Source organism: Anoplolepis gracilipes, chromosome 15 (genome assembly GCF_047496725.1).
Source record: "Anoplolepis gracilipes chromosome 15, ASM4749672v1, whole genome shotgun sequence".
Classification (NCBI taxonomy): Eukaryota; Metazoa; Arthropoda; class Insecta; order Hymenoptera; family Formicidae; genus Anoplolepis; species Anoplolepis gracilipes.
The window spans coordinates 413,228-435,882 of NC_132984.1; the positions used below are offsets into that span (position 1 = coordinate 413,228).

General features: G+C 34.8%; 1 protein-coding gene and 1 long non-coding RNA gene across 4 annotated transcripts; one reads left to right on the forward strand and one right to left on the reverse strand.

Moving 5' to 3' along the window:
* The first annotated feature begins 989 nt into the window (after positions 1–989).
* Positions 990–22,310, forward strand: Vps13 (vacuolar protein sorting 13C). Of its 3 annotated transcripts, none has more exons than XM_072906910.1 (46): positions 990–1,425; positions 1,656–1,750; positions 1,855–2,031; positions 2,116–2,202; positions 2,319–2,516; positions 2,685–3,139; positions 3,267–3,814; positions 3,919–4,387; positions 4,561–4,926; positions 5,220–5,695; positions 5,803–6,508; positions 6,586–6,912; positions 7,151–7,543; positions 7,706–8,557; positions 8,829–8,931; positions 8,996–9,142; positions 9,273–9,469; positions 9,770–9,907; positions 10,002–10,124; positions 10,335–10,514; positions 10,608–10,784; positions 11,508–11,669; positions 11,742–11,905; positions 12,092–12,212; positions 12,370–12,594; positions 12,745–12,960; positions 13,303–13,344; positions 13,910–13,969; positions 14,497–14,700; positions 15,377–15,514; positions 15,605–15,751; positions 16,288–16,436; positions 16,532–16,643; positions 16,713–16,951; positions 17,109–17,271; positions 17,362–17,578; positions 19,259–19,434; positions 19,517–19,636; positions 19,719–19,840; positions 20,011–20,324; positions 20,510–20,631; positions 20,704–20,873; positions 21,023–21,137; positions 21,330–21,461; positions 21,533–21,700; positions 21,808–22,310. In XM_072906910.1, the coding sequence occupies exons 3-46, from the start codon at positions 1,932–1,934 to the stop codon at positions 21,853–21,855; spliced, it is 9,888 nt and encodes a 3,295-aa protein (XP_072763011.1). In that variant the 5' UTR covers positions 990–1,425; positions 1,656–1,750; positions 1,855–1,931; the 3' UTR covers positions 21,856–22,310. The 3 variants fall into 3 exon arrangements, with proteins under 3 accessions (XP_072763011.1, XP_072763012.1, XP_072763013.1); XM_072906911.1 differs by having other exon boundaries at positions 991–1,425; positions 3,267–3,790; XM_072906912.1 differs by lacking the exons at positions 13,303–13,344; positions 13,910–13,969 and having other exon boundaries at positions 991–1,425.
* On the reverse strand, positions 12,888–13,974 carry LOC140673764 (uncharacterized). The gene is made up of 3 exons (XR_012048098.1): positions 13,524–13,974; positions 13,223–13,445; positions 12,888–13,007 (listed from the first exon to the last, which is right to left on the reverse strand). It is a non-coding gene; the product is annotated as an uncharacterized lncRNA (long non-coding RNA).
* Positions 22,311–22,655: the final 345 nt, after the last annotated feature.

Sequence of the window (22,655 nt, forward strand, 5' to 3'; positions counted from 1 at the left end):
TTCGGAAAATAATATGCTATAATAATTACAATCGATTATAATCTACTTTTGATAAACAAAATATATGTAAGTATATTTGTCTATCACGATGACAAGTTTTTATCGAAGCTCGCATACCGCATTATTATTTTGTTTACCATTTCAAGTAAGATGAATGAAAACGAGAGATAAAAATTATAAAATATCATTTTATTGCAATCTTTATCGAAATAATTAGAAACAATAATTTAAGACAACTATAAGTAAAATTAATTATTTAAATAAATATTTAAAAAACTAGTGTTTTAATTTTTCATCCAATACTCGTAACTCATAATCAGAGTAAAAATGAAAAAAAAAAAAATGAAAAAAAAGTTGATTAAACATGTGTGTTTAGTTTGTTAATATTATTTCTTTTTAATATTAATATTATGTTTATTATTATTGAAGCCCGTTGTTATAATTATTTCTCTAGTTAAAACATTTAAATTTTTTATTAAATTAATTGTTTCTATATATATTTTTAGAGGATTATAGATTTTTATATAAAATTATTAGTGCTTATCAAAATTTATAAATTTATTCCATTGAATATATTATCTGCTTTTATTGTATATACTGTATACGAATAATGAAATATAAAAATTTTAAATGCATGCAATAATAATTTTTTGAAGTATTAATTATTTATTTGAGTGCTTATATATATTCCGAAATTTAAATTTCAAATTTTTGAAACATAAATTCTTTTTAATAAAAATATTAAAAGTTTTTATTTAACAACATATATTTATTTATATTATCTTTGATTCCAATCAAACTTCTCCAACATATATATATACCGTAGCTAATAACGATTAATTATATTAAAATAATTCTTCTTTTCAAAATTATAACGTGATAAAGCAACTTGAGAGGCGGAATCACATTCGACATAAAAAAAAAAACTATAAAAAATCTTTTATTTTGTATTTTTGAAAGAAGTAATTTTTTCTCGAACTGCGTTATGGGAACGTGCGTCGCATAAATGACGTAAGGCACACTTCCTGCTGCTATCTTTTAGCGAAGATAGTATATCGAAGAAGATATCATTGGCGTTATAACGTGTGACATAAAGTGACATTGACAACGCAAAACAAGACGCGACGAGAGGAAAAAAACATCCCAGGTCCAGAAGTTGAGATTAATTGTACACACAACGTCGTAGAGAGCAACGGGGGAATCGACAGGGAGTTTGACAGATCGAAGAGATCGGGATCGCGTTCCAGTGACGTTGCCAGGGGGGAGATGGATGATATTCCGCGAGAATGACGTAACCTGACGAAAAAAGACGCGAACGGTCCTCGCTCGAGCGACCTGTTTTCAGGTTATGTCGTTATCGCGCTGTCGATTTGGAGCAGCCGCCTTCGTCGTCGAAGGGATTCCCAGAATCTTGTAAATCACCTTGTCAGTTGTATTACAACATGTTATATAATATGTTACGGTATAACTGTAGGATGTCTTATATAAATTATTGTGAAATTCAGCGAAAGGATAAATAAGCGTAAAAAAGACAATTCTTTTCTTGTTACATATCTTTACTTTCACGTGTACTTTTGTATGAAATATATCAGTTGTAAGTGAAGAACAAAATGAGCGCAATTAAAAATTTTTAAATACAACTCTTGTATTTTTAGAAATTTCAAATTGGTCGACTGACATTTGCTTTATCTTATCAAAATATGCCATGACTTTTGAAACACTCTATATCTATTCCGGCTAATTTATTAATGTAAGAGACTGTAGACCATTTTGTGCAATTAACTTATCTTTTGACTATATTATATGTCTACACTGGTATATATATTTTTTTAAATTTATTTAAAAAATTTTCAGAGAAACAAGAGAGTATTGTGGAGTGTGAAAGCTACAGAATTTGATTGAAAGAAAGCAAGAATAAAACAAACAGCAAAATGGTTTTTGAATCAGTCATTGCGGAACTCCTCAACAAGGTGATTGGCGAGTATATTGAAAACTTGGACTACACGCAGCTTAAAGTTAGCCTGTGGGGAGGTAGGAATGCATACAATAATTACGTCTATGTAATTTTTTCATCTAGTGATTGTATTTTACGTAACAAATCTTTTTTGCTTTTAGGAGATCTTGTATTAAATGATTTGTTAATAAAAGAATCTGCATTAGATGTGCTTGATCTTCCAGTAAGATTGGAATATGGTCGTTTAGGTATAAAAAATTGTATTACATCAAAAAGTTTCACAATAACTAAAAATTTGTGGAATAAAATGCAATATATTGATTATTGAAATTCTTGTAGTGTAATGAAATACTGTATTTTTCAGGAAAATTAATATTAAAGATTCCATTTAAAGATATGTGGAATGGTCAAATTGATGCTATAGTTGAAGAGTTGTTTATACTAGTAGTGCCTACAAGTCAGGTTACATATAATGAAGAGAAAGAAACCAAAACGCAATTGGAAGCCAAACGGGCAGAGCTCGAGAGAGTGGAGAAGAGAAAGCAGTTAGCAGAACTAAAATGTAAATAAACATTTACATTCTTGTATAAATTAGTGAAATGGAGCCTTTCAAATTTTCATGTTTGCAGTAATTATATTTAATTTGATGTTGTTTTTACATTGCTTTTTGAATAAATATATTTTCTTCCTTTTGTAAAAATATGAGTTCAAAATTATTCAACTCTTACAGCACAAGAGAAACTGGACGACTCGATGGTCGAAAAGCTGGTTGCCCGCATGATTAAGAACATTCACGTGGAAATCAAGAGGATTCATGTACGGTATGAGGACCATGTCACCTTTAAGGAACATCCATTTTCCGTCGGCTTCACCTTAAACACCTTCGTCCTGGAGAGTTGTACAGATTCGTGGGAGACGACAGGCAATCTAAATGACATGTACGCCATTCCGCAGATCTTTAAGATCTGCAGCCTGGACGGACTGGCCGTTTATCTCAACACAAGCGTGGAACAGTACAGCAAGAGGCCACAGTCCTCATATTCCAATCTCTTCTGTCAGGGTATCGCGACCACGGACTATATCCCGACGGGTTACCAATACTTGCTGGGACCAATCAACGTCAAGTCCAAGCTCAGACTTAATCCCAAGCCCGAGTCCGACGACAGCAATTATACCATTCCCAAGGTGACTGAAACGCGCTCATCATTTTCTAAAATATATGTATCCGATGTTCCATGTAAAATTCAAATCAAGTTCAAAACTAATACAACAATCATATTTTAAATAATAATTTTGTTCTTCTCACACGCAGGTATGGCTAGATATGGAGATGCAGAAATTGCGAATCGGCTTGACGAAGCGGCAGTATCAGACCTTGGTACGACTGGGCGAAGGTTTGGATCAGGCGCGAAAGGCCGCACCATATCGGAAGTATCGGCCGAATCTGTCATCGTATCGCGGTCATTATAAAGAGTGGTGGCATTTTGCGTACACTTGCATCCTCGAGGAGACCGTGCGACGGTGTCGTCGCAACTGGGACTGGACTCATATGAAACATCATCGCGATACTTGCCGGGATTACGCTCACGTCTACCAGATGAAATTAACGACGAAAAAACTGGCGAAGGAAACTATAGACCAATTGACGAACTGTGAGACGAAATTAGACATCTTTAATCTGGTAATCATCCGACAACAGATCGAGATGGAGGTGGAGAGATTGGCAGAGCGGGAGAAGAGTCTGAAGGCGAAACGAGGCTGGTTCGGTTTCCTGTGGAACAGTTCGCAGGTCGAGGAAACGAAAGAACTCAACTCAGCTGCGGCTATTATGCGCAGGTTTGATTCCAAACATCCGCTTCGGTGTGTAGCTTGGACTTTTAAATATTCTTGGAAGCTTTGCATGCTTTAAACAATTTATAATTTGAGATAGAATTCTATCTAAGATTTTATATTTTTATTTTCAGATTCGAAGAGGCGATGACGCCACAGGAGAAGGAGAAGCTTTATCGGGCGATCGATTATCAAGAGAATAGCGCGCCCGCATATTATCCAGAAACATATGAAATGATCGATACACGTTTCTTTCTGCATGGTCTACAGATCTCTCTGCTGGACACGGACAAGGAGCACTCGTGCGTCTTGGATCTGCAACTGCACGGCGTGCGAGCGGGCTTCAAGTCGCGGCCATCCGCGAACGCGATTCTCGTCACCGCTTCCATCAGCGACATGAAATTGCTGGGCGTGACGCAAGATGGTCGTGTACCCTCGCTCTTCAACCCGAAACATAGCAGTTCCGACAGCGCCTTGTTGTCGGTCTCTTACGAGAAAAATCCAATTGACAAGTTGTGCGGCGATCGCGTCATCGTCAAGTCCCGATCCGTCGATATCATCTACGACGCACAAACCATCATAGAATTGGTCAACTTGTTTAAGGTATCCCTCTGAGTTTTTTTTTAACTTTAACAAGTAGATAAAAAATCTTAAAATAAGGAAAACAATTTTTCTACTTGGATTAATTAGGATTTTCTACGTGAATTTAATATCTAAATATTTCTAATTTTTTTTGTCTTTTTGCTTTGTAAATTTTTATGATGAATATTTTTTAGGTGCAAGATTCTTCAACGCTAAATCAGCTGCAGACAGCAGCAGCGGAGCAATTGGAAGGCTTTAAGGAAATGTCGGCGCTTGGACTAGAATACGCCATACAAAAACACTCCATCCTAGATATACAAGTGGACATGCAGGCCTCGCAACTTATCATACCGCACGGCGGTCTCTATGAAGATTCGAAGGCGCTGATCGTTGTGAATCTGGGCAGTTTAAAGATGCATTCTCTGGAGAAAGTCAAGAGCGACATGGCTAGTGCCAGTGTTAAACAGTTGGTTAGCATGGGCAAGAGCGAGGAGGAAGTGCTACTATATTTGAGAGAGCATAGCTATGACAAATTTGTTTTAGAAATAGTCAACTTTCAGGTAATTTTAATCTCCAATTTGAATAGCGTTTAAGATCATTTTATAAAAATTATTTAAAACTATATTGTATAAAAAAAAGTATAATTAAAGAATATTTACGAGAAAATATTAAAACATCATATATAATAATTTATAAATATTAAATAGAAAATATTATTAAATATAGTAGATAGAGAAATAATTTTTATATATGATCTGTTTTTGTATACAATAAAAATTAATTGCAATAAAATTTTTAATATATAATATAATAATGTCAATATTTTTAAATTTTATTTTTTTTTAACATCTAGGTGCTGGTCTCATTGCCGAATGAAGATTGGCGATCAGCTCTTGCAAACATTGAGAATTCTCTGACGTTGCTTCATCCAACTACATTGGAAATTCAGTTTCACAAGTGTCTGGTGACGGACGATCCTCTGCTGCCGAAACTCCGGCTTCTCGGTCGCCTGCCATCAGTAACCGTAAATATAACGGACATTCGATTGCTGCAGGCGCTTTCGATAGCACAGAGCATTCCGTTGCCCGAAGAAGAAAAAACCGCGGAACTGCATCGAACATCTCTCTCTAAATCCATCTCGCAGCTGTCGCTGAAGGAGCTCGGCACCACGATTTCCAGCATCGCCGACAAGAAGAAGCAGCAGCAGGAAATAGCGTCTGCACCGATGAAGCAGACCACCGATCTGGAGATGAAATTCGAGATGAAGGAGTTTACGCTGTCGGTGTCTAGGCAACGAAACGACAACGGGGAGTCGTCGGAATTTGTCAGGTTTGTAACACTTTGTATTTTTATTTTATTTTAAAATTTACTAAAGTTTAAATTTCTCATTGACTTTAGCTCGGCATAAACTTTTGAATTTACTTTTCAAACTTTAGATTTCAGGTGTTGCAGTTGGAGGCGGAAATGCTGCAGCGCACGTACGATCAGGAAATACAACTACGGTTAGGTGGCATACAAATGCGACAGCTACATGGGGATCAGGAAATTTTCATTGTCAACACACCGATGTCAGCCGGCAAAGATGAGTATCTGATCGTCGTACGATATATAAACGTGAATAAACGCTCTCCGGAATTCATCACGCGACACGGCTCTGTTGTTAAACTATTACTGTTGGAATTCACCTCGTTGGACACGTTGTTGCATCAAGAGGCGCTCATTGAACTGCTACGGTTTAGCACATACATACAAGACCGAATGAGCTCGCTCGAAGGCGTTCAGAAGAAAGAAGTCGAACGTCCTCGACCAACTCACTTGGCTTCCATCCAGGAAGAGACCTCCGGTTTCCTCAGGGAGCAGTTGCAGAGACAAAAATTAAGATCCGGTGGACGACGTAGAAAGCAAACAGTCGAGTGTATTGATTTAAAAGTGAGCGCCAAAATCGGTTCGATCAATCTAAAAATCTCCAGCGATGTCCGAGACATTAGCGCGCTCTACATCGAGGGTGTCAGCGCCAATTTCCTCAGCAAGTCTTCGTACTCGCAAGTGAATGCTGATTTGACTTCCATCAGCATTAAAGACCTTAATCCAACTTCCGTGTATAAGGATATTGTAGCTGTAGAGGGCACCGAGTCTTTGCAGGTAGGTAATCCTTTACATTTACACTTGTGTGATTTTACATCAATGTAATGGTTACTTCGAATCACATTCACAATTAGATTCAAGCGGTGATGTACAATATCGAGCCGTGGGAGGTGGACAAGAACAACATGTCCGTCAAGGTGACGATGGGTTGCCATCGTATCGTCTTCCTGAACGCGTTTGTCACCAGCGTGATGAATTTCCTGAACAACTTTCAAACAGCGCAGAAAGCTATCAAAGACGCGTCGGCGGCAGCGGCAGAAGCCGCAAAGACAAACATCAAGGATGTTCAAGAAAGCGCCTCACGTATCGGGTTGTGTGTTAATATCAAGGCACCCGTTGTATACGTACCAATGAACTCCAAAAGCGAGCACAGTTTAATGCTGGACATGGGCAATCTTATGGTACAGTTGATAGCAAAACTTGCTCTGATTTATAGATCAATCTATCGTTAAAATTTCTTAAAATTAAAAAGAAATTATATATTATATTTATGTTATGCTAAATCTAAATATATATATGTCTTTTCAATTTTGAAAATATATTAATATATATTTTTTAAATTTTAATAAAAGTATACAAATTTTATAAAAAATATAATTTAAATGTGATTAAAATCATTTGAACTATACGTACTCTTAGGTGTGCAACGTCTTTAAAAAATTGGAGGCGAAGAACGAAGAGACTGGGGAATGCCCCATAGTGGACGAGATGAAGATCGAGCTGCAGAACTTGAAGCTGTCGCGAGTTAGACTGAATACGGAGAAATTTACCAGCGAGAACGAGGTGCTTTTGCTAGAGCCGGTGACGTTTACACTGCTAATGAAACGCAATCTGTCAACTGCCTGGTTCACTGCCATTCCGGACATTGATATGTCCGGCAGATTGAACAAAATCAATCTACTGTTGAGTAAAGAAGATTACGCTATGATTCTGAAAGTACTGGAGCATAATCTGGGCGAAACTTTCGAAGATCCTAAACCTGTGCAAGCTGTGCCATCTACTGTAAAATCTGAATACAGCGGAGAACTGCAGGTGAATATATATATGAGAAGAATAATATCAATAATAATTTAATAATTTATTTAATTTGTAATGAATTTATTGATAGATAAAAAAATAATAGATTTAATAGATCAATTTAATTAATAAATAATAAAAGGATGCTTTTTATCTCTTCATTTGTCATATATAAAGATCCAACCGGTGTACAAGTACGAGGCTGACACATCGCGAGAACCGCCGCCGACCGACACGCAGGAGCGACATGCCCACACGTTCGTGAAGTTCGAATTCATCATGGACAGCCTGGTGATCAATTTGTTTACTGGCGGCTCTAAGCTATTACAGTCGCAGGCATCGCCGCTGCACCTGCCCGAGAACGGACTAGCGCGCTTCAGTCTTACGCACTTTGCCGTGAAAGGCCGCGTGTTTGCAGACGGACTGTTGGCCACGTCGATCCTGTTGATGAACTGTACACTGGACGACTTGCGGCGGAGCCGGGAAGGCTCTCTGACGCGAATCATGGAGAGAACCAGCAGCGTGCCGAGCGGCGAGGATCACCTCGACAAAGAGCATGCTAAGTATAATGCCAGGAGCATGCTGGACGTGACGGTGCGTCAGAGTCCAAACGACACGTTCGCCGACGTGCGGGTATTTTCCTTCAGCATCATCGTGTCTCTCGACTATCTTATGAAGATCAAGGACTTTTTCGACATAGACATCGCGGGCAAGACCGCCGCCACCTCCCTGCAATCTTCGTCGAGAGGTGAATCGGTGGTACCGCCAAAGAAAAAACATCCAACACAACAACAACCGGTTACTTCGACACCCAAAATGTTAACCGTGAACCTGCATGTGGAGAAACCGGATATCATCTTACTCGAGGACATGGATGATATAAACTCGAACTGTATAATATTGAACACGGAGCTGCTGTTGAAAATGCGCATTATGGGAGAACACCAGGTGATCTCGGGCTCCATTAAGGATTTCTCTCTACTCACGGGGATATACAATCCTACGAAGAGAGCCGATTGGATCTATCAGGTATTGGAGATATCCGTGTAGAATATAAAATACTTATACTTGTAACGATATAAAGTATAACAAAAAGTTTAGAATTCATAAATTCTAAAATATTTTAGTTTTTGTTATGAAATATCTGTGTCATTGCTCTTAAATAGTGAGTCAATCCAGAAAATCTCTTGAAAGATTTTATTTATCAGGATCTTTTGAATATTAATAAATCAAGATTGTAAAATAATCTAATCTAGTATCTGTTACATTTGTTAGTAATATTATACCATTGTATATATAGGTTTTGAAACCATGCAGCATCAGCGTTGCTGGTTCTACACCGGAGGGCAAAGGGCTTCACTTGGACATCTGTTGTACAGATATACACATGTCTGTTTCGCCAGGTAATTCGTGGATCGTCAAGTCGCTGGTTGATTGAACAATAGTACAAATACGATATTTTTGCAGGTGTGATCGAAATATTGAGTAAAGTCGTGCATACGGTGACAAAGAAGGAGGAAGAGGATATGGAAGTCGTTAAACCCGAGCCTAATTACGAAGGATTGTGGATCGTCACGCCCTTTGAGGAGAATGATTACTGGTTTTTAAAGACAGGTTATACAAATTATGCATTAATTATTTTTATTATACGTACAAAAATAGTTATTTTCTTCTTCTTCATCATTTTTCTTCTTTTTTTTTTTCTTATTAATTTACTCAAGTGTATTATATTGATTTGTTTTAGAAGTTGCGATGGAAGCTTTTGAAGAGTTCGTGTATCTAGATGACGAGATTCCGACTGCTTATAAACCCGAATTAGCAATTATTTCGGCTCCAACAATCTTGTTTACTTTAGAAGCCGGTGTTGGGAACAAAACTCTGCCCATGTTGTTACTTCACGTGGACTTCCAAAGCAACGTCAACGATTGGAGCACGAAAACGGTAAATCATTGATCGCGAAAATGATTTTTCTCTTATACACCTATATATATATATATATATATATATATATATATAGTTTGAAAATAATTATACGCATGTATAGAAATTGAGAAATAACTTATATATAAATTATATATTCTATTATATAAAATAATTATACAAATATTAATATTATTTAAATTATATTAATTATTTTATTGTATAAAATAATTGTATAAAATATAATTTATAATTTAATTATGCGTACGAAGAAGAAATTGTTTCTACGAGTTTAATCTTTACTTGTTCTCATGGTTTTAGATGGCCGTAGATTGTACGATGTCTGTAATTATGGCGTACTATAACAGCCGCCTAGCGTTGTGGGAACCGTTGATTGAGCCGATAGAAGGCTGCGATAATGGCAAACGCGTCTCCACACCATGGGAATTGAAGACAAAGGTGATTCTAACATTCTTCTCTTTATAATTCCTTTTCTTTTCTTCATAATTTGTTGTGCATTTTTATTAAATAATAACACTTCTAAATTTATTAGGTCCAATTTAACGACATACTACTGGACTCGAGAGGTGCTAGCGCGGTTAGTCCCACTTCGGATAGCGAACCTGAAGAACTACCAAATCAGTCCACCAAGATGTCCATCGACATTACATCTTCCGTAAGTTTTTAATATATATATATATATTAAATATCAATTACATATTAAATTACAAATATGCATAACACTCAAGTTATATAGTATTCAAGTTAGATGAGAAATATTTTATAAGAATTGTGTGTATAAATGAAATTTATTGCAATCGACGATATTATCAAATTTTGTTCGAAAGAAAACGTATTTATTTCTCTCTACTTTTATCGGCGGCAGGATAATCTGGAGATAACTGTGACGAAAACATGTCTGGATGTGCTGAAGCAACTCGGCCAGTCCTTTTCCTCGGCTATAGAAGCCAACGGGAAAGGGCCCACCAGAAAAGTGGCACCGTATGTGCTGAAGAATGAAACCGGTCTAGCAATGGTACTCGATCTGGAGCATAGTCTCTTCAAGGTTTGTCACAATGAAAGATCTTTTAAATTTCTATTTTTGTTTATTCACTCAACTATCTTTGATTTTGTGAATTAATATCAGACCTTACCTTAGATATTCGACGATGGATTGAGAATACGGAATCACAATGATTCATATATGGAGGTGATCCTTGAGACTGGTGCGTCGATTGAGCTGGCGCCGAAAACATCCAAGCTGGACACGCGTCTTCTCGAACAGTTGAAAGCGGAAACTGTGAAGGACAGGGACGACAGTAAATTTGCCGTTTCTGTAAGTTAATGATATACAGACGTAATATATACACATGCAGAGCTCACGATTGGATCACAATTCTTTGATCTAAAATTTATTTCGCAAGAAATAATTATATAATAAATATTGCAATTAATTTTAATTCAAATATCAAGTAAAATAATGTTAAATTTGTTAAAGAAGAGAATATCAATAAAACTATTAATTTATATAACTAAAAATATTAATAATTTTAAACATAATTATTATTACTATTTAATTAAAAAATTATGAAAATTAATCCTAAAATTAACAGTCTTAAAATAATTTAATAATAGAAATAAAAATTATTAAAAAATATCTTAATATTAATGTATAACTATTTAAGTATAAATTAATAATTTAATAAATATAAATTTCAAAAAACATATAAAATAAATAATTTTATTATTTTCAATTAATATAAAAACTTTGAACTTGAAGTCAATCGTTTATGCAATTATTTGATGTGATAAAAAGTTTATCATTTATACTTTTACTTTTAATTCGAAATTTTAATTTACTCTAAAATATTAAAAAATTAACAATTTTAAAACATTAAAAGTTAATTTTTACTAAAAAGAAAAATGAAAAAAAACTTTAAGTTGGCCTCAAATTTATTCTTTGATTCCACATGTTTCGAAACGACTTGTATTTTAAATTATTGACTATTTTATTACTATTATACAAAACCACTGAATATAATGTAATCAAATTTAATAGTTTAAAGGCATCCCAAGCAAATTGTCAATACCTGTTCTGAAAGCGGACAAGAGATTCTTCTCTTTGAAACATCGCAAAGAGGGCTCCGAGGAATGGGGCATCGTGTCGGACGTCGTTGTGGAAGAGGGTAGCACGATTGTCACTCTTAGAAGCATACTTCAGGTAAGTGCAGGAAAATCGCGAACAAATTTTATCGATGACAATCAACATTTCTGCAACGTATTTTGTACGCAGGTTCACAATCACTTTGCACAGCCGATAGCGGTTTATTATATGACGAAGCGCGGAAACGAGGTTGAGTGCGTGGGTACGGTGGCACCTGACCAGAAGCTCAACTTACCTCTCGATGCCGTGTACACTCCGACCAACATCTATTGGCTCTTCTTCAGTGTTGAAGGGTATATTTGTATTTTAAATCTAAAAATTCTCAACTTTATTTTTGAAAAAAATATCTAAAAAAATCAGAAGGAAATTTTTTTACAACATTTGAATAAATATTCTCATTATTATTATTATTAAAAATGAAGAGGAGTGCAGTGATATATAAGTCTTTTTTAATGATAACGCCTAAATCTTCATTATAGATATATGGTATCGGTTGAGCCATTCATCTGGAAGGACCTGCAGAAAACGGTTTCTATGACGAGACTACTGAAATGCGAACCTCGATCGAAGCAGGATGTCACAGAACCATTTTACATTCAGGTTACAATATTTGTGATAAAATTATTGGTTTATCACCTGAACGATGCAGATAAATTATTATTAAATTAATTAATTAAATAATGAGTCACATCGATAAATGTTATTGGTCATAATAATAAGTAACTAAAGTACACAATATATATATTTATATGTGCAGGCTGTGGGAGAGATCGAACAGGTGTATTTCGAGAATACCACTCGTCACACCATGGCTAGTACCATCTATAATGTGCACCTATATCCATCCGTGTATCTGAAAAATTTTCTGCCTATCGACATCATCATCTGCTTGCCAGGCACCGTTCAGGAGAGTTTGCTCGAGGCCAGCGCTTCCTTGCAGCTGCCTACAATCGATCCTGTCAAGTCGAGTATAATTATCAAGGTAAAATAGATGGCAAAATTAAATTATTATTCTAAATTCTTATTATAAATTTTGATACAGTCGAGAATGAGTTTTGACAGAATTATCTTGTCGATTAATGTAATTATAAAATTTGAAAAGATTATTTATTCGAAATAAACGTTTGTTTAGCTACCCAATTACCTGGAAAAGGACTGGTCATGCAAAGGCGAGATCGTAGCAAACCCACCCGAGTTCGCGGTCTGGTCATTCGAATCTTTCGATAGCGCGCAGAAGGTGACTCTGGATCTCGGAATGCATACGTCCTATAAACACGGCTCGATCGTCATGGCACTGTACTGTCCCTTTTGGATGCTTAACAAGACCGGCCTGATGTTATCTTACAGAGTACGTTCGCGGCGATCGCATTCATTGCGCGATAGCTTTTGCCAACTCTGCGAGCAAATTGCAATTCAAATTTTATATTATGTTTATGTCTAAAATTTTGAAAATTTTTTTTCTGAAATTTTTAATTCTCAATGCAATTTTTCAGAGAGTATACCTCATGTCTCTTCGCCAAAGATCTTGAATCCTTGTGAAATTTTTTTGATCGATATGCACTTTCTTGTATCATATATGCTAATGCTTGCTTCCTTTTTTTTGTACCTACCGTCAGTGTTTCGCCATATTAACCAGCATTGCATCTGCCCTATCAGAATCCTGTATTCAACATGGTCCATTATTTTACAGAAGTCAAGTAAGGGTGGCAAAGAGCACTCGAGTCCGATCAAGGTAGAGATTTCCTATTATCGTGCCGCATTTTATTGTGCTTTTCGTGTAAAAACAGGGTGTTTATTTCCTGGAAACATCTGGAATTTTCAGAATTTTTTTACCTAGAAAAGTCAAAACTTTCATAGAATTTTATTTTGGTACTCGGAAAAAATTTTTAAATTTTTTGTTTTAATTCTCACTTTAATAATTTTGTTCTTATATTCCAAGTAATTAAAAATCCGCTGATTAGCCAAGTGATGAATTATATCTGTTTAAAATATATTCAATGTTTTAGTAAACTACACAGTACACATTCTTTTTATTGTAATATTTAGTGATAAAAAAAATGAAAATATCGCAAATGAAAAACGTTCTTATCTTATAAAAACCATTTAGTTTTTTTAGTACATCTTGAAATTATCCGTCAAAATTATTCTGAATTCTTCCAATCATATAATTGTTAATGATAATACGAACAATATCGACCCTTATTGCCGAAATGACTTATCGAATTGAATTTTATTGTCGGTTTAAACGTCGATACTTATATCTCATGTATGAAAATGTACGTGAGAACATCTTTCAGAAATTCGTTTCCACTATGAAACCTCATCAGCAACGGTACAGGAGGAGGAAAACGCGCGCGGTGACCCATAGCTTTATTTCAATATTAATATACTGAGCTGTTCTCGTGCTTGTGTTGACGAGACGCGATTGTTACCGTGGGATAACAATCGTCTGATTTAGTCAATCTATTACATTGGGACTAACTGTCGCAATTGTGTTAGATTACCATCGTGTTCCTAATGTTAGCCGATGTTCTTAACAACTGCATTTTATCAAACACGTAAATCGCGCTTCCTTTTATACGTAATTGTTAGCTATATTATCATACATAATTGTGCTTTCACTCATGCTGCTCTGTCTCCTCTGTTTATCTCCTCTATTTTTACTCGATTTATATTTCACGAATTTCAATTATCATTTCCTAATGGTTCTTTTTTATGTTTTTAGTTTTCTAGATATAAAGCACATCTGACGCGAACAAGATTTATTTAACGAACTAATATTATGGAAACGTTTGTTACTTATCCTATTAACTGCATGATTTACAAAATATTATTTCCGATTAAAATGTAAAGATTATTAATCTACATTGATTGCTCGTTCCAGACAACGGATGATTATTTGAACGTCCTGTACCACCCGGAGCACTTTAAGGGACCCATTCTATTCTCGTTCCGTTCCAAAGCTTTCTTCGGCAAAAAGAAAGCCATGATCAGAGTTGAGGATGGAGAGTGGTCCGACAAATTCTCAATCGACGTCGCGGGCAGCGAAGGTGTGGTGGCGTGCAAATACAACGGAATGACATATCAGGTTCTGATGTTGATGATTTTTGCCTCATTGATTATTTCCTTTTACCTCTTGCAATCAAACTTATTATTAATTTTATTAATAACAAGAAAATTAAATGAACTGGTTTAGCTTTAGCATCTAATATTTTTTATAATGACGCTTTGGTTTAGTAATTTTTTCTTTTCATATTATAGGTGCATGATCAATTCTTGGAGCACCTAGTTTTATTTTAACAATTTTAAATATACATTGTAGCAATTTTTTTATTGATACAATTCCTTCATTTATCTTATCAATTTTATTTATTTAATTTTATTATTTCTTTTTTTTACTAGAGCTTTAGTAGGAAGTTTTAGGAGAGAAATTATTATAACAGACTATAATCCTCTAATATTTTATTCTTTGGTTCTTCAAAGAATAGAAATCCAATTTTTTGTCAACACTTATTGTTAGTGTAATAAATTTAAATTTACCTCATTTTCTAAATCTAATAAACATGATAATTATGACTTTATTAAATGCCAAAAAATGAATAGAATATGCAGAGAGAGAGAGAGAGAGAGAGAGAGAGAGAGAGAGAGAGAGAGAGAGAGAGAGAAATTACGTGCACTAATGTCATTGTGAATAGAAAATATGAAAATAAGGATTAAAAAATATAAATACAGAAATAAAGATAAAAAAATGGTTTTTATTACAGATTGGGGTACATAATCAACTGACCTACAACTCATTGACTAAGCAAATCACGTTCACGCCTTACTACATACTTATCAATAATGCAGATTTCCTCATAGAATGTCAAGAGGGCGATCGTCCGGCAGATCCGATAATCAAGGTACATTATAAGTACTTAATCATTTTATTGTGCAAATGTTTTAACAAAAGATTGCGTATTATAATAATGTAAGTTACTGCATTTGTAAAGGTGCCTGCCGACGAATGCGCAGCTTTGTGGCCTCGAGTCGAGCACGAAAACAAAACTTTGAGGGCCAAAGTCGCGGGTCAACCCGAGAAAACCGCGGCGTTTATTTACACCGACAGCCATACAACTTTACTGAAATTAGATAATAAGGTAATGCAGGATGTCTATTTCTTGGGAAAATTCTTTCTTTGATAATTTTGTTATTACATTGAAAATAATTTGCTGATTGATCAAATTGTGAATTATATCTGTTTAAAATATATATTTTTCTATATATATTGTCTCAGTAAAATATTGCATTATGTAATATAATATATTCTTCAGTGATAAAGAAATGAAAATGTTATACAACTGAAAAATGCTTTTCTTATAAAAGCCAATCAGTTTTCTTCAGTATTATTTGAAAATATACTATTCAGTATATTTTCAAAAATTAAATTAACTTAAATAGCTCTATTTTTCCCTTGTATGAGTGAAAAATATTAGAAAACACGTACAATAAAAAACCTGCATCTAAACATTCTCTAATAATTTATTTGAAATTGTGTATAAAAATATATGGAAGATTGGGAAATTTTTAATTGGAATTATATTTTACAACATTTACACTTTACAACAGACACTTTATTATATTAAGTATTTATATTTTCATATTGTACTTTTGACAAGACTCTCTTGTTTAACAGTACGGAGGGATCAATGTGGACGTACAAATCAGCGAAGGCGGCGTTTACATCTCCTTGTCGGCATATAGTTCAGGCAACGCACCGGCTCTGATTATCAATCATACCCCGCATACTATCAATCTCTGGGAGAAGGGCTCGATCAATGTCAGGTAGAAAATGCGCCGAAAAAATCTGTCAATAAAAACACGATATATTGTTCTATATATGTATGTATGAATTGATTGCGTATTTTATGCTTTAACAGATCCATCCAATCCTATAACAGGATGTTTTACACCTGGGAAAATCCATCAGGTCCTCGAAAACTCGTCTGGGAAGATAACAATGGCAAAGAGATCGAAGATAATCTTCGTAAGGTAAGAGAGAAAAAAATATTTGTAAAAGTAATTCGCTAACACACGTCGTCCTTTCCATTTCCTTTTTAGGATAATCTCGGTGCCTTTCAATTGTCAGACGTGGACGAGAAGCTGTTCTACGTGTCATTCCTAGACGGCATTCAGCGAGTGCTTCTATTTACTACAAATTTGAAGATCGCCGAGGATTGTCAGCTAGCTGGTGATCTCGAAGTGATCGATCAGGAAATCACGTTGAACATTCACGGCATCGGGTTCTCTCTCGTAAACAACATCACCAAATCCGAGTTGTTGTACATGTGCATCGCTAGGTGAATATATTGATAATATCAAGTAGATGTACAATGTTTTGATAAAATAATAATAAAATTTTGGATTTGTAATATCATCACTTAGTTAAATGAGAATCAATATTTTTGTAATTATATTACTTTAGAAGGTTAATAAAATTTTTTTTACATAATGCAGTTCTGGAATTATATGGGAGACTCGTAAGTCTCTCGGCGGCAGATGGCGAGCCTTAAATGCCAAGGAAGTCAATGCTATCGAAGAGGGATATCAACGATATATTAAGGAACTACAAATTAGCAAGGATGCAGATTATCGAGTGATGCTGGAGCCAAAGTTAATGGTAAAATTTGATTTCTGATTCGATATAGGTACATCGATAACTACATTGATATTATATATTATATATAACCGTTGTTCTCATTATTTTCAGGTGGATTATTTGAACATGGAGATGCTGAAGCCACATCGTAGGTATATGCGACGTACATTTCAGACCGGACTTTGGCTACAGTACCGTACCTCAGCACATCAAGTACAATTGCACGCAAAGATCAACAGGCTGCAGATCGACAATCAATTGTCGGAATGCGTCTTCCCGGTTATATTGGCTCCGGTTCCACCGCCAAAAAGCGTAACACAGAGCACAGGTACCGTCCATTGTTTGCAGAAAGAGATTGTAAGAAATTCTTATAAGATATTCTTATTATCTCTAATATAATCTAATACTATATATGAATACCCGGGAAAAAAAAGTCTATATAAAATTGGCCATATATGGATTTTGTCGATATCTGAGCATATCTTGCCAAATATAGTTATATATGATAATATGATAATTAAATAAAATCACATATGATTTTATTTAATTATCATATAATATCATGTATGACTATACTTGGTAAGACATGATCAGATATTGACAAAATCCATATATAGCCAACTTTTTTTCTCGGGTATTATATGTATATATATATATAATACATTACATAAAAATGTTACATATATGTGTATATATATATATATATATGTTGTGAAATAATCATTGCTAAGGTTTGCCCTACAAAATATATACATTTTTTAAAAATAATTATATATATATATTTCTAAAACACTAACAAAATTTTATTGCCATTTCTGACAATTTCCAATATAACATCAATCGATCTTTGTTTATCATTTTACAGTCGAACCTCTTATCCTACGACATTTTTGGTCTGGAATCTTCCCCTTAAACCTCTGATCCTACGACAAAAATTTGAGAGTGGAGGTATAATTCCCCTTTCGCGATCATAGCATGAGAGGATTTTTTGTCATAGGATAACAGATTTCGCAGCATAAGAAGGTCGTAAGATAAGAGGTCCGACTGTATATGTGTGTGTGTGTGTGTGTGTGTGTGTGTGTATAATTTATCATATTTATATTTCTATTTGATGATTCTTATGTAATTCATTTTTAAAACACACACACACATCATATATATATGCATATATACAGGGTGTCCAAAAAAGGTCGGGGCACCGAAATATTTCGAAAAATATAAGTTTTATCCAAAAATGTTTCAGACAAATTTGTATGGTTTTGAGGGGACCATAAGATAGTACTATTAGTTTGATTTTGAATAGTCGTTTGAAGGTCATATAAAGGTCACCTTGAATTTTTTAAATGGGACACCCTATATATTTTTTTATATTCTTGTAGCTTACCTCGAGAGCTTTCCAAAACACTATATAATAAAATATATTTTCATTAAGCATTTTTCGAGTCATGAGGCTTCAAAGTTGCAATATTTTGATAAAAATACCTACAATATTATTACGTTTATTTAATAAAAAAATATAAAATATATAAAAACCGCATCATGCGTAGTAAGCAATGTAAATCTTAAATTGATGTTGATAGAAAACGTCCAATATAGCAGTAGGAACAAAAGAGAGACCCCCTGCTGTTTTTCTGTTTATATTCTAGAATAGGATTCCAATGGAATGCATTTACCCTTCTATCTCAACTAATCATAAGAAAAAGCAAAAATTTCGATTGTTCTGTCGTCTTTTCATTATTCTTCCAACTGGCAACTGGCAGACCGTTAGTCTGGTACAGAATGGAGATCAATATAGAGTTCTCTTTAGAGCATCTGTATATTTCTATATATATATTAATAATTTTGTTTGAATTTACATATTATATTGAACTTATAATTAAAAGTGTGTATACAATTGTGTATTTACAATTTTATCATTGTATAATAATATAAAAATACCGTCAAAATGCGAATCTGTTTCAATACCAGAGTTGTGCACTCGTTGAAAGTTTCTTCGGTCTCTCTACAGTGATGAAACCTTTTGCGGAGCTTAGTATGGTGAAACGGCTGCTGGAGCACAGTACCGTGCAACAGTTTCGATACTTTAAAGTTCTCGTACAAGAGTTTCACATCAAGGTGGACATCGTCTTTTTGAATGCGATAATAAACCTCTTCGAGGCGAACGAAGTCAGTGATGCGGAGGAGGTAAGTCTCGTTCCGGATATTGAAATTTATTTATTTGTTTAGAATCGCGACGATTATAGAGAAAACAATTATCTTGTTTCAGAGTGCTCTGTTCCGTACAGACATGAAGCTGGTCAACGAACCGCTCATGTACCACGTCAACCTAATCACCACAGCCGAGCAGAAGAACTTTTTTGATCTACTGCACTTCTCGCCGCTTAAGGTTTGTTGCAAATATAAAATGTAAATGCCAAATGTTATTTATTGCAACAATGAAATTTCATTTCTTTTTTTTTTATTCGCAGATACACATCAGTTTCTCGATGACTGGCAGTGGAGGTGGACCCTCTGCAATGCCGCAAGTGCTTAACGTGTTGTTGCAAGGAATCGGTGTGACATTGACGGATATTAATGACATCGTGTTCAAGTAAATTTTCCTCTTATCAAAAATAACTTAGCGTAATTAAGAATCTTTTTTTTTTTTTTTTTTTTTTAACTTGTTGATCTTAAAGATTTATTGTAATTACTAGAACTTCGTAATAGCTTCATAGCTTTGTATGCAAATGTTGATATTCTAAATGCTTCTGTTACGCGCAGATTGGCATATTTCGAGAGAAACTATGTGTTTATGACAAACAAGCAGCTCATTTCCGAGGCGACCACTCATTACGCAGGCCAGGCGATCAAGCAGGCCTATGTGCTCGTGCTGGGACTTGATGTGATAGGTAATCCGTACGGGCTTGTGGTCGGGACTATGAAGGGCATCGAGGATTTGTTCTACGAACCCTTTCAAGGGGCCATACAGGGTCCGGGGGAGTTCGCCGAGGGCCTGTTCCTTGGGGTGCGCAGCATGTTGGGCCACACAGTCGGTGGAATGGCGGGCGCCGTATCGAAAATTACGGGAGCGATGGGTACGTTTTTTAAAATACCATTCATAAAATTATTATGACTAACAGGAAAATCGCACGCATTACTCTTGTACTTTTATTTTTACACATATTGAAATTTTGTGCTACGAGAAGACATTAAATTGTACTTAAGTCTTGTAATATTTTAAATTGTTTTTTCTGATATATATTTTTTCTTTCTTTTGCAGGCAAAGGTATAGCTGCTCTGACCTTTGACAAGGATTACCAGCGAAAGAGACAAGAACAGCTCACGAAGCAACCTGCCAACTTGCAAGAAGGTCTCGCTCGAAGCGGAAAAGGCTTAGTAATGGTAAAGTTGTAAATTAATTAAAATGTATAGATTATTTTACTTAAAATATAAATTATTATTTTTGTTTGATAGGGCGTAGTTGATGGTGTAACGGGTGTAGTGATGAAACCTATATCAGGAGCGAAGGAGGAAGGAGTGGAGGGGTTCTTCAAAGGATTCGGAAAGGGTGTCGTTGGACTCGTTACCAGGCCTACTGCTGGCGTTATTGACTTTGCGAGTGGTTCCTTTGGAGCTGTCAGACGGTACGATTTGTTAACCATGCAAAGAGAATCTTAACAATTTTATCAATGTCGTAAATTAATTGCAAACTGAAATTGTATTAATTGTACGATTAATCTGTACAAGATATATTGATTACATTTAAGAGACTACATTTTAAAATCCATTTTAGAGCTACCGAACTAAACGAGGAGGCAAGGAGAGTACGATCGCCTAGATTTCTGCAACCAGATAGTCTTGTTAGACCTTACATAAAGGAAGAAGCCGAAGGCAACAAGATATTGATGGTAAGAATATTGTTATTCCTCTGCCAGTTTTCAATAATCTTTAATAATCAAATTTAAAGATAATTACATGTTCTATTTTTAATGAACCATCCATTGTAGAGATATTTCGTTAATTTATACACATAATTATATATATACATATGTATTAATTAATTAATTTATTTATATTTATAAGAAATTTTTTTTCCATAGGAGCTGGAGAAAGGAAAATACGCACATACGGACGTTTATGTCTATCATATATTTATTAACAAAGACGTGCTGTTGCTCACCGACAAAAGATTATCATACCTTGAACATAGTGATCTGTTTGGTGGTTGGCGGGTTGGTATCGATTAATTATCACATCTCATTGATTTAAAAAATCGCGATATACGAGTATTCGATTGTTATAGGTTGACTGGACTTATACCTGGAACGAGTTCGGCGAATCACCAAAAATCGTGGAGAGAGGTGTGCAGATCTTTCTTAAAGACGCCAGCAAGAAAAAGAAACTTGGCGGTCTTTTTGGTAACGCGGATCAGTCAAAGATACTTTTAATAGCGGATCATAATATTAAACAGGTACGCATGTTGCCCACTAAAGTATTCTTCTATCAATTACCAAGTCATATTTTATTTGTCTTCTTTGTCCGATATTTTATCACTTTGCAACTTTATCTTTCCCGCAGTTGTTGTGCAGTAAAATACAGGAGCAAGTCAACCAATATGGAGTATAACGGCGAGAGTTTAAACAATTTCGAATTATAAAAGAAGCGAAAGAAGTCACCTTACTTTTGGAAGGCTTCGCGAGCGAGTTCGCACAATTTCTATGCACATTTTCTATTATTTATAAGACTGATACTGCGTGCGCTCGATAATCGTAACAGTCTATAAGGACACTAGTAGCTTATCGAGAAACCAATATCGTGAAAGAAACTAGTCTCTTTTTCACTTTTTACCACGCAGTTGTTCATAATTTTTTTGTTGTCGGTATCATGATACCGAAGAAAAAATATTGGATCTTTGCAAACGACTCGTCGAATAAGACCCCGTTTCGAAATAATCTTTATTTTAATCTAGACATATTTTCTTCGGAAAGAAATTTTTCAATATGTAACAATACTTTATACAAAAAACGAATCTTTTACATCAAGCTACAACGTAGGCAACTTACAAAAGAAATATTACTCTTTTTCAGATTTATATTTATAAGTTTCTCTCCACAAGCTCCGTTTGAGTCAATTGTTTTAATCGCAAGAGAGTTACCATTTAAGAGCTAGATTTGCGATATGAAGTCATAAAGTAGGATTAATCGTTTGTCCTAATGACAGTCCTAAAGAATAAACGATCCTAGCTAACTTAAGCCAAAGTGATTAAATTGTTTAACTGAATGGAAGCAAAAGTAAACAAATATCAAAATAAGTATTTTAATATCTTTTTACACAAGTATATTATTTAATTAAAAAGTACAGAAGAGATTATTCGTATATTTGTTCAGGCAGATTTTTTATTGAAAAAAAAAACTTTGGTATTATAT